Below are 13549 nucleotides of genomic sequence, written 5' to 3' on the forward strand. Positions count from 1 at the left end.
TTGTTATCACAGATTGCTTCAACAGTGGAGGTAACCAGGCCCTATGTTATGGTGATATAACTCAACGTCTCCCTCTGTTCAAGCCTCTTTCCACCCATCTTGAATAAAAGTACACAGTACACGTACCTGTAATACAGTCCAGAAAAGAGAAGCACAGCTGAACATCATGCTGGAGATTCAATCAGACTGAATCCGTTGTTGTTGTTGTGGGACGGCAGCTGCCTTGTGGCTACAACAGAGAATCCACACAATTAGTTTTACAATTTTGGTAAAAATTCAGCAAAAATTTGTTTTTTGTTTTTAAATTTATTTACCAAAATTCCGTAAGGGCGGAATTCCGTAATCAGAGATTCCATTAAGGCAGGGCTGCCTGTACTGTTTAACTTGTAGTACAGTATGCAGAAGCATTTCATTGCAGAGAATGAACTCTCGGGCCATGCTGGATCTTGATTAGGTATAAAGGAATGAAACGAGAAAGTTAAATAATTTTTTCTTGTTATTTTCCCGGGTGTTTCACATGGGATTGGCTTAAATTGACCAAGTACTTGAGTTAAATAAGATACATATGGTGTACCTGTAACTGTATTAACCCCTTTTGTGTTATTTGTTACTGACAAACTCGGTGAAGGATGAAATTAATTAATGATCATTCTGTTTTATTTTCAGAATGCTTACGAGTTAATTATGGTGAAGGGATCAATTCTTCCCTGTCGCTTCTTGACAGCCATTGACCTCTTGTACCCAGACCATTTGGAAGGTGTTAGTCGAGCCTTGTGGATGGAGGTTTGGAATAAGGTGAAGAAAATAATAAGATAAGACATTGACAAGTTATTTGTAAACCGTAACATATCTTGAGGTGGTTGAAGTTTGGCTACTCAAGCATAATGATAAAGAAATAGATAAAACAACATGGGCTGAGTAATAATAGATATTAAACCATACATGTACGTGGCAGATTATATACTGCAGTGTAGCAAGATCACTGAAGCAATTATAGTATACATTGCAAATTGCAATTGGAGCTACAGTAGTGTAAATCTTTGTTTGTAGACTTGGTTGACCATGCATAGCCTTAAAATGGGTCTGTCCATCTGGGTGTCAGTAAACTTTTTCCTGTTTGGATCATAGCTCTTGTATCAATACAAATATTTACATGAAACTTAACCCCTTCACTACTGGGACCACTTTTAATATTTTATTTGGCTCTTGCCAGATGATTTTATTCATCACAGAGAGGACCCAGTACACACCAGGTTAACATATATCATCGTTACACAAAGAATAGAATACCATTTTGGAGACTACTGTAAGAACACAAATTTGGCTGATTGGCAGCAAAATTTGCTCTTCTTTCAGTGTTTGGTCCTTAATTATTGAACTGCAGTACTGATTTCAGTGGATGGGTGTATTATATATTAGAGTTTGTTATAATTGCCAAAGTTTGTGACTGCCACCTACAAGAATGAAAACATATAAAAAGAATCACAACTTAAAAAAATGACTTTCATAATACTGTATGTACAGTATTTTAATCCTTTTGCTGCAACCTTGTGAAGATTGCATTTTTGTGTAATTATTACCACTATATAGCAAGCATTGTGAAGATCTTGTTTTGGGAGTAATTATTATCAATAGACTGTATAATTAATACCGTAAAGGTCACAAAACTCCCTTTAACTATGAGTTGATTGCAAAAAAAATTTGTGTTGCCATCTGTGAGTAGCAGTCATTACATCCTCGCAGCTGAGTTTTACACACTTCACCTTTATTTGAACCTATAATAGGTAAATTATTTATAACTTGGCATGTTGGTACGTACAGTAAGTCCTCGTTTAACGTTGACCCCGACAACGCTGTTTCATTATAACGTCGCTTCTCTTTAGATACCCATGATTCCGACAACATCCCGACCGATTTGTTATAACGTCGTCACAGGCTACTTTGTATGGCGCATCACTCTTTCCCATCTTGGCGCGCTACACTCTCTCGCAGAGCATCACAGCGTCCCCAGTCTTTGTTAGGCTTCCACAGTCTACGTGCCTGCTTCAGTGTTTTTGCTCTAAATACTGTACTGTAACCATTCAAAATGGCTTCCAAGCGCCCATCAAGTGTTACTGATGCTAGTGATGTGAAGAAGCAACACAAGACCATTCATCTTGCTTCAAAAATAGAGGTTTTAAACCCACCACACACTCACTCCACCTCCGCCCATCAGTGAGCACAATACAAAATGATGTACCTGTAGTTTATTTATCTTTTTGGATGTATAATATATACAGGTACTATTTTCTATTGAAAATTCCATTGAATTTCTGTACATGTAATGTATTTTATGGGGCAAAGGAAGGCTGGGGAACATAGCGTATTTCATCTATTTCTTATAGGGAAAATTGATTGTGTTAACGTTGTGTTTTTCGAGAACGTAACCACGACGTTAAGTGAGGGCTTACTGTATATCATATTGTACAAGCAGGTAAATTTGGTAATAATGTACAGTAATGTATTTCATTATGTTTTTAAAGATAAAAGCTAATATGCTTGTACAATATTGTTTTTCAGTATCTGGTTTTTCTGAAATTAATTGTCTAGCTTCTTATAATTTACAGTATATGTATGAGTGTGTGTGACACACACAAACTACAGTATAGTATTATCTCCGTTAGCTGGAATTGCTCTTAACTGGAACTCTCCAATAGCCAGAATTTAAATTTTCTCATTAAATCATTCCCAAAACTGCATTTCTCCGGAAAATTTCAGGTTTGGGTTCAATTTTCCGAGAGGCACATTTTTTGGATAATTCCGAGAAAATTTTCCTGGTTCCCCGAAAATTCCGGGGATGGGGGATTTTTCCGGTTTTGAGAGATGAAGAAAACATTTTACTGTATATGTACCAGATTTTTTTCTTACTGCATGAATAATACTTTAGCTGTGCATACGAGATACTTTTAATGGACTTTTCATGCAGGATATTGAAATTTTCAATTTTTATCTCATTGAAAAGGAATTAGAAGATACCAAATAAACATTAGCAGGTTTTATGAAAACCAACACCAGTAAATAACAGAAGTCCAGCTTTCAGATAGTACAGTACAGTATTGCCTACTGCTAGGAGATGTTTCACAATCCCAAGACACAGAAGGTCCTCCTTTATACAGAAGATGTTCCTAATATGTGTAATATTTTCAAAAGATACGTTGATGATGATACAGTACTTACTTTGTTCCTACACCTAAATACCTCCAGACTCACATTTTTTTGGCTTGGGCCAGGTAGTTCAGAACTCTCTCTTATGTGGTGGGGGTCCAGCGGAAGCCATTGTGTAGAAAGAAAAAAATCACTGGTTCCTGGGCACGAGTGAATATATGCGGAGACGTGAGACTGACGCGGCGGCGGAGAGCGGGGGTGGCAAGGATGCCTAGACCAATCACAGCGTGTGGCGGAGGGGATGCGTGGGTGGTAAGGATATGTGGCCCAATCACAGTCTGCGACGTCACCAGCGCGAGTCTGACGTCAGTGCCGAGCACCTCACCCTGCTACTTGCCGCGTACATGATGGAATTTATAGTGTAAATAAAAATTATCTCTTCTGACAGGTGCTGCATAAAAAATATCCGCGTAAAACCAGGCTATACTGTACATAAATAGACTGTAGCTCACACACACACACACACTTCATCCTTGACCACCGAAGGGTCAAGACGTGCTTGGCTCTGCTCTGGCAGCAGCCAGGTCAACTGTTATGTTGACCCATACCAACTCCCTCCCCTGAACCCCTCCTCCCCACCAGAATATCAACAAGTTCTCGCCAGAAGTTACTATTTCATTTAGGAAAAGAATGGAACCAGTATTGAATAGTGGTGAACAGTGCTTAAGTCAGTGAAAAACAACTCGGCAGTAACAGCTGAGTCGTACCCATGCTAACCTTCACACAGTGAGGTCCCAGGTACCCAGTAATAACTGCCCCTGAGACTCAACAACACTAGCTATGTGTTAATCCGTCCACGATAGGGAGGCCTGGGACCACACCTCACTCACTTGAGTGAGTGAGGTCCTGTGACACCAGACCACGCGGTGTCCCCATGATGCTACGACACAACGTAGTGAATGAGTTGCTACAGCATCATGTGAGGTCTCTCATAACACCATCAGTGAGGGAATTACTACACCACATCAGGCCCCTCATAACACCATCTGTGAGGGAATTACTACACCACATCAGGCCCCTCATACACCATCTGTGAGGGAATTACTACACCACATAAGGCCCCTCATAACACCATCTGTGAGGGAATTACTACACCACGTGAGGTCCCTCATAACACCATCTGTGAGGGAATTACTACAACACATCAGGCCCCTCATAACACCATCTGTGAGGGAATTACTACACCACATCAGGCCCCTCATAACACCATCTGTGAGGGAATTACTACACCACATCAGGCCCTCATAACACCATCTGTGAGGGAATTACTACACCACATCAGGCCCCTCATAACACCATCTGTGAGGGAATTACTACACCACATCAGGCCCCTCATAACACCATCTGTGAGGGAATTACTACACCACATCAGGCCCCTCATACACCATCTGTGAGGGAATTACTACACCACGTGAGGTCCCTCATAACACCATCTGTGAGGGAATTACTACAACACGTGAGGCCCCTCATAACACCATCTGTGAGGGAATTACTACAACACGTGAGGTCCTCATAACACCATCTGTGAGGGAATTACTACACCACATCAGGCCCCTCATACCACCATCTGTGAGGGAATTGCTACACCACGTGAGGTCCCTCATAACACCATCAGTGAGGCAATTACTACACCGCATCAGGCCCCTCATAACACCATCTGTGAGGGAATTACTACACCACATCAGGCCCCTCATAACACCATCTGTGAGGGAATTACTACACCACATCAGGCCCCTCATAACACCATCTGTGAAGGAATTACTACACCACATCAGGCCCCCTCATAACACCATCTGTGAGGGAATTACTACAATCACATCAGGCCCCTCATAACACCATCTGTATGAATTACTACACACCACATCAGGCCCTCATACATCTGTGAGGGAATTATTACACCACATCAGGCCCTCGCTATAACAATTCATCTGTGAGGGAATTCATTACACCACATCAGGCCCTTTCTTGCACACACCATGGCATGACGCCATCTACTACTACTACTACTACTACTACTAATATTACTACTTAAGCGTCACTGGAATCGAAAAGGACTTGATCATCCAGCTTTGGTAAAATGATATGAGTTATTAGATGTCACCTAGGTTGGTGAGTTTTGAGGTGACTAAAGTGGCCACAGCAGGACCCAAGAGCGCCTTCAACATTCAAGCACATGTGGAGGCTGCACACACGTATCTGGCGGACAGCAAAGATCATGTTAGTGGTGCCACGTGATGGTCTAAAACCACTTTGAAATTCTGGGAGGAAGTTTTCCGCCTCAGGAAGACATCTGTTTAGAAGGACTCGGGCAATAATCTTGCCAGCTACAGAGAGATCCCGCGGTAGTTGCCACAGTCTGACCAGTCTCCCTTGTTCTTATAAATATTGACAATGGAGGCATCTTTAAAGCAGCACGTTTATTTTAGACGAGTACAGTACATTGATTGCCAGGTTATTTTTTATCAAATTAGTCCTGGTGTATTCTTTTGATCTGGCCGAGGGTCTCTGCAGTGTTTTCGTCATGACAGTGTCGAGAGTATCCCATTCGGCACTGGGAATTGGGTTGTTTGTTGTCAGGTTGCTTATCTGCCCGTGTTCGAGGTGCTCTCTGAAAGCAGGTGCTACCGCTGGATCCCTCTGACGCTTAGTGTTAAAACCTCTTCTGGAAGCTTGCTGCCTTCGCCGTTTTGGGGGCGACGTGAAGTGAGAGCTTGGCTCAGACAAGTCGATGATCAATGTCACAGTGGTCGGAGCCACGCATGGCACAGGTGATGAGGACATCTCGGCGATCTCTTTCTTTGACAATGATGTAGTCAATAAGATGCCAGTATTTGGATCATGGGTGTTGTCACGAACCCTTGAACTTGTCGGCCTGCCTAAACAAGGTATTGGTGATAGTGAGGTTGTGAGCAGCACACTTGCTGAGGAGGAGTAGGCCGTTGGGATTACACTTGCCTAGTCCATTTCTCCCTTTGGTTCCCTGCCAACTCTTGCATGGAAGTCACCAAGGAGCACTACCTCGTCTTCTCTAAGGATAGAGGTTAGCACTCTGTCGAGGTCGGCATAAAAGGCCTCCTTGATATCTTCCTCTGCAACCAGTGTTGGGGCGTATGCACTGATGAAAAAGGCATGGCATGAGTGATTCAGTGGGACTTGGAGCATCATGAGGTGCTCGTTTATCCCTATAGGCATTTCAGTTAGCCTGTGTAGGATGCATTGGTGGATGACAAATCCAACTACATAAATGCTGTTTCTCTCCACAGCCGGCTTATCCTTCCAGAAGAAGGTATAGCTGTTCTGTAGAGTTGGCCCTCGTCTGGGAGCCGCGACTCACTGATGGCTGCTATGTCGTTGTTATACCTAACCAGCTCTTTTGTCACAAGGGCAGTTCTTCTTTCAGGACTCTCATTTGTGCCAGTATCCAGAAGGGTCCTGACATTCCATGCAGCATCCATAAGAGGTTGTATAGTTTGTTTTTGTTTGGATCTGTGATATTGGTTGTGTTTTTAACTGCATAAGGATAACCTTATTGGGTGAGGTTGCCAAGTCTGCCATAGATTTTTTTTATTTATTGTAATGGGGTCTATTCTAGCATAAAATTGTGTGTAACCTTAAAAAATTAAAAAATATTGAAATTTAAGCCACTTTATTCGAGCACACATTGAAAAAGTAGGAAAATGTTTAGTAACATCTCGATTTCCATTCACATTTTCCTTGTACTATGGTGCTCACTAATATGTATTATATACCAAAATAAAGAACAAAGTTTGTAGAATATTGTGGTATAAGGAAAAATAATATAACTAACAAACTCATGGAATAATTAAAGGGCCTAGCAGGGCACCATCCTCTTGCTCTAATGGCCAGAGCCACACTGGCTTCATGCTGCACTGCCATGCACACAATGACCAAGACCGTCTTGGGAAAGGTGATAAGCCCCACACAAAGAAAACTACGTCTGTCAAATGGCATCTATAGTTCAGTCTGTTTCACAGAATAGTTTTGAGTTATTTAAAAGTATAGCTCATTCGGCTCGAGGCTGAGAGGGTTAATTATTGGATTCCAAATCCCAGCTCTACTTATGTTTTTTGTTGAGAAAATTTTTTTGTTTGTGTTGCCAACATCTGAAATTGAATAATTCTCTAACTAAAAGAAGATGTCATATCACATTATTTATGGATGATATATTACACAGGATGAAGATTTTACAGCACCAGAAGTATTAGCACGAGCTGGGCAGACTGCAGGTCTGACAGAGAAGCAATTGACAAATGTCCAACAACATATGACACAGCAGATTACAAAAGATCGCCTGAGAACATACACTGATGAAGCCATCCTACATGGGGTAAGCATTCATAGAGTTCTCTAACTGATCAGTCCTGTATGTGTATTAGGATTTGTAATTATTTTTATTTCTTTTAATTTATTTTTTTTTGTTTTTAAAGTTCACTGCTTGTTTGAGGGAAAGCATATTGTTTTGTCTGTCCAGGTCCTTATTCAGAATTCAATTTCATGTTGCATAAGGATTTCTCTTCATATAAATATCATCATCATCATTGTTTTGTTGTCATCTTCTTTCACACTTGCAAGCGATGGCTGGGATTACGTGATGGCAGCTCTACTGTACATGCTGCCATGGTCTCTTGTAGCCTCTCTCATCAGGTGCTTATCTCTTGGGTCATTTTCTACAACCTCTTCCTATGCCATTCTTGGACTGTCCCTAGTTCTCTCCCCCTCTACAGTCAAAACCATTCTTCTCTTGACCCAGTTGGTCTTCTCCAGTCTCTCCACAGCACTGAACCTTCTCTCTCTGCCTGTATGCAATATCTTGCCAATACACTACATTCAAACCTCAGCTGCCCTCTTAGTTCTGAACTGGTTTTCCGGTCTTTCAATGTCACTTTACACATCCATCTCACCATTCTCATTTCAGCTTGATCAAGCCTATGTCTGTATACTCTTTAACTGCCCTTGTTTCAATGCCATACAACATCACATTTCTCATGATGGTTTCATACATCTTTCACATGAATACAAGGTCCTCTCTATCAGTAAAGGTAACAGCCCCTTAAACTTCTTCCAGCCACTTATTATACTGCCCATTCTGGGGTCACTAATCCTAAGGGGATAACTTAAATTTACTCTTAATTTTAAGGTCACTGCCACCAGACCCCCTGGACAGAATGTAGCTTGTTTAGGTAGCTGGCAGAGCAAGCCAGGCACTGATGAATGTTTTTCATTTACCACATCAAAAGTGGAAGGAAGAATGAAACATCACTCAGGATCTACCCAATTTATTTCCTAATAAAAAAATATTGCATTCAGTCACAATACAAAAATAGTTGACCTTCATCAAAATAACCACTATTAGGGTCATTACACTTCACACCAATACACGACCTTCTCCAAATGAACTAATTAAAATCTTAATTTTTCACAACAAATCATTGACCTCCTTACCTCGGTCATCATTTCTTACCATATCACCCACAAACATCAAATAGCACCAACATTTACATAGCACCACATATCAGGTACACTCCACACCTACAAGTCTGGAACTCCTCAGTATTATCCAGGTACACATGATAGGTACCCTGCTCATGCTCTACTCTTGCTAGGTAGATGGGACACTTCCCAGGTACTCATACCAGGACTATTCCAGCGTCCGGTATCATGGGGTCGCTTAAGTGGTGACCGAGAAGCATCTCATAAAAGATAGTCATTGTCTTCTCTCCTGGATGTTGATATGTGGGATGTCCAGGGGCCTTAAAGGAGGTTGCAGGGTGACCAACAGCGTTCCCCACAGTAACACGTGGATGCCTCACAGTAGGGCGATGTTGGCTGGGCCGTGCATTCCACCGAATCACTGGGGACTTTACCTACACTCTCGGCGTACACCTGCGTGGGCGAGAAGAGACGCCCGACTGATAATAATGCCTGAGGGGCTTTTATATCACCACACACTATTACAACTGCTAGATAGGCCTCTACCAGTACGATGGGGTGCTACGAGCATTAGGGTACTGACCTGCATGGGTGAGAAGAGACGCCCGACTAATACTATGGCGTGGCGTCTCACCCTGAACTAGGCCTACAGTTTCCAAACTTTAATTTTCACATTGACATTATTCTGGTTCTCACATATACACTTTCTCATCTATTGTGACTTTATGCCTTATAATTACATATCTTAATTCTAAATTACATACTAAAGTAAGAGTCTGGATTGCTCATTTTTGGGGAAATTAATTGGGCTATATCATTAACTCATAACTGTAACCCGGGGCAGAATGGGCGTCAACAAACAAAGAAAAGCCTTGGTTTGTGGTTTCTTGACGTGGGTATCTCCACTTCAATCTGTATCTAGGGATCCTCCCCTCACACGTTGCAATCGTTGAACACATTCATAAGATTCTCTGATCATTGCATTGTCTGGTTATTCATCACATGAGATAACGAGGTGTACTAAGCTCACACTGAGGCATACAGTGAGTTCTGCTATAACGCGTGTTTTGATAACGCGAATTTGCTCTAACGCACGTTTAACGCAATCGATTTTTGCTTACTACACATCTCATGATAGAATTCCCTCTGCTATAACCCAGCTTGATGCACCCTTTTCCCCCATCAAGTTACATTCATATTTTTCAAGGTAAAGTGTTACATTTACTGTATGATTTCATTATTAGATATGAATGTAACATTTATTTAGACTGTGCTATCCTTTGTGTTAGGCTAACTACTAAATTTTTTCGATTTCGAGTAATCTGCACCTAACCCTATTTTCTCCATAAGCCCTGTTCTATTACGCGATTTTCTATAACACGATATTTTACAAGAACAAATTATCGCGTTATAGCAGAACTACCTGTACAAGATATTTTCTTTGAAGTATAGTTTCTGGATCACTTCCAACACTTCACATAGGTCTGATACATTTATCCTTTTTCCAGATCATTGTTCTCTTATATTTTCATCTGATACCTGCGGTAGCTATGTTCACTAATCGTTCACAGATGTAAATAGTATGACCTTCAAACACGATCTACACTTATCCCTTATAGTACACTAGTCTGTATCAATTGGACTTCCCAATCATCATACAGATACCTTGAGTTCTCCTTAATACTATCAGTACATACTCTTAATATTATATGGCCGTACATTGGTACAATTCGTATAAAACAACATACAGCCGGTGAGTTATCCCTTTCGAAAGTTTCCCGTTTTCTACCGTTTTCTGTGAGACTCCATAACCGCGTGGATTTTAATGTTATGCAGCGTAATATGAATTGAAGAGATACTAAGGATGACCATGATGTGCGCAGGTAGTGAATAAGGGTGCTGCTGTCGGGTCTTCTGCATAATGCACAAGAGCGTTGCTCAGGGGATGTGGGGGTACCAATCTCCCAAGCAAAGTCATACCCAATGATGATACGGGCAGCAATCACTTCCCCTTTCCGCGACCCTTTCCCGTTTACGTACAAGAGGTTTTAGTTTGTATTTGTTTAGTTTTGTACATAACTGATATATTTGTTTTATTGTTTGTTTGTTAATATAAATTCTGTAACTAAATCTACTTCACGAATTTAATATACCCCATAGTAATGAGGTGATGATTTTGGTGGGATCTATTCCTTGGACCTATAATACAAAGAGAAGTTGAATTTGTACATTGTTACATCCTAAGAGGCCAAGGGTCATAACAAAACATTCTGAAGTTATTTTGTGTAGTAGTGGTGATCCTTCATGCCCTGAGGAGCCTGGAGCAGTACAGGAATGTTCTGTTGCTGCCCGATCCTTTACCTACACAGCACCCAGATTGTATAATTGGTTCCCTGCATCCATGAAGCAGCTGACTTAGTTTAAGAAACAACTTAAGATCTTTTTTTTTTTTTTTTTTTAAGTTTATGATCCTTAACAGCTACAGTGATGGAGAATTACAGGGTTTAGGAAGAATCTTAACTTGAGGCTATATGTGTGATATGGTCAAACTGTCACTTTTTGTGATCTTTTATTGTAGGGGTCCTGGGGTCCAGACACCCCCTTTTTCATTAGAAAATTTGAATAATTGTTTTTCTTTAATGCAGTACAGTACAGTATTGTACTCAGGTATTTTTGTATAGTAAAATGTAATTACTATTGACCTCAGAATATCTCTTAATATCAAGTGCACATGGCTTCAAAATGGCCTGAAAATGCCCATGATATATTGGTCAGATTTAAAGAGAAAAAAAATTCTGGGGGGGGGGGGCTTACAGAGCTCTCCTGGCTGGGCTCACTGTGCTCACCATGTTACCCCACCCCCAACTTCTTGGACCTCCCTTCCTTTTGATGTTCGTGGATCTGCCCCTGTAGAACAGTAGTTTATTATATATTTTATTTTTTGTTATTATTCTCAAGTCTTTTGAGTTTGTAGTGTTTCAAGCCAAGTGAGCAGTGGAGCAAATCATTCTTGAATAAGTAATCTTGTTGCAAATTATTTACCCTTAAGCCCCGGGTTTGGGTGCTGCTAACAGTACCCCCCCCCCTCCCCGCGGGGATAAATTGAGAAAAAATCAACATTTCCAAAAATAATAAAAAATATAAATAAAATAGTAATAAAAATTTACAGGAAAATGGGCGGGGCGCGCTGGTCAGACGTTCTGGAACGTCACCCGGGGCCTAAAGGTTAAAGCTATGTTGTAACGATACTGTCCTTTGTGTTTAATATTTACCTTCTCATCCCGCAGTATATCCCAAGAGAGAGTATTTCGTATGAAGCCTTAAAGTGATATGAACAGAATCCAGCAATATTTCTTTGTCCCTGTGATCATGTTAATGTCTGTTTGGGGTGAATACAGTTACCCTTTATCATAGCACAAGATATTTTCTTCTCAGGCATTTGGATCACCAACTATAGTGGCCCACACTGGAGGAGAACCAATGCTTTTCTTTGGTTCTGATCGATTCCCTGTCCTGGCTCAAGAGATTGGAGAGAAATGGTTGGGACCACAACCTGATGCACCTCACCCAAAGTTATGAAAATCTGTTATTTTGAGGATTACCTGTACAGGTACATAATGATAACACCGCAAGAGTGATTAATATCAAATTGAAATTATAAAAATGTTTATTCATTTAAATGTATAATTCTAAAAATAATTACAAACATTTTTATAATCACTGCATGAATTTTGTTTTTTACATCCTGGTGAACAAATATTTTTCAGGCAAGGGAGAGGTGGGTGAGTGTACACACTTATTTGTGGTGGAATGCTCTGTTGTTAGAATCATTTTATAGTGTCAGAAGTCATTTGTATCATTGTAAGTACCTGGTGGGTGGTGTTTATAATGCAAACGAGCTGAGCGAGTGAACCACTGTATGGAGTAAATGAGCGTGTGCACGAGTGCTGTCTTCTACTGGCGTGAGTGACGTGTGCACTAGTGCTGTCACCTAGCGGTGTGAATGAAGTTGGATGTCTGAATAGTTGGATGACATAGCACGAGGTTTCGTGCTCATGTGTATTATCCTGTGAGACAGATTGTTTCCTGCTGCACCACTGTACAGACCTCTCCCAGTAAACTGCATCTGTGAAGACTGTTTCATTGAGTCGTCAGTAACCAAGTAGAACTTGAACATGGCGCAGTGAGTAGGATCCAGTGCTCGTCTATAAGTGGCTTGTTTCTACGTATTCAAGATGTAGAAGCAACTGGAACAGCTGACGGTACTCCTGTTGCAGCAGGCAGAGATGGCTAAGCAAGCCCAGGAAGAATACCAGCGTAGGGAAGAATGCATGAGCCACATCCTGGAGCATGTGGTCTCTCAACAGGAGCCAAGTCACCACAGCACAACGACTACAAATGGCGCCACCAGCAGCAGTGCTCCATGGCAGACCAAGTTTCCCTTCGGCGCTGCACCCGACCTGCACTTGTCTTCCTCAGCTTCACTACTGGAGTTTGATGCCTGTTCCACAAGTTTAAGGGGTACTTGACGTTGACGAAGATCTCCTCCACGCCCCTAGCCGAGCAGAACCTATGTCTGTGCTGGACGACGAGTGAATTCGAATCCTTTACTACGGAATTGATATAGCTGGCGACACAAGAGCTGGAGCCTGTCCTCAATGTGATGGAGGCGTATCTTCGGGGACAGCGTAACATCATCGTGGACCGGAGGGACTTCTACTTAAGAGTTCAAGAACCGGGTGAAACATTTGACGACTTCCTGTGTGCTGTGAAGGAAATAGCAAATTTCTGTGACTTTTGTGAGTCTTGTATAGACAATAGTCTTAGAGACCAGATTGTTGTCGGTACTCGTAATGAGGAAGCAATGAAACGTATGCTTGAGGAGAAAGACCTG

At 41.4% G+C, this 13549-nt stretch overlaps 1 protein-coding gene across 1 annotated transcript; it reads left to right on the forward strand.

The window, feature by feature from the left end:
• Window positions 1-666: 666 nt before the first annotated feature.
• On the forward strand, window positions 667-12788 carry LOC121860143 (glutathione S-transferase kappa 1-like; the record flags this gene model as incomplete). Its single annotated transcript, XM_042357196.1, is given in 3 exon segments — window positions 667-795; window positions 7400-7552; window positions 12091-12788. Coding segments are annotated over 3 exon segments (426 nt in total), but the record flags the coding sequence as incomplete, so codon positions are not given.
• Window positions 12789-13549: the final 761 nt, after the last annotated feature.

The sequence above is a fragment of the Homarus americanus genome, unplaced genomic scaffold, assembly GCF_018991925.1.
Source record: "Homarus americanus isolate GMGI-L3 unplaced genomic scaffold, GMGI_Hamer_2.0 scaffold5831, whole genome shotgun sequence".
Taxonomy (NCBI): domain Eukaryota; kingdom Metazoa; phylum Arthropoda; class Malacostraca; order Decapoda; family Nephropidae; genus Homarus; species Homarus americanus.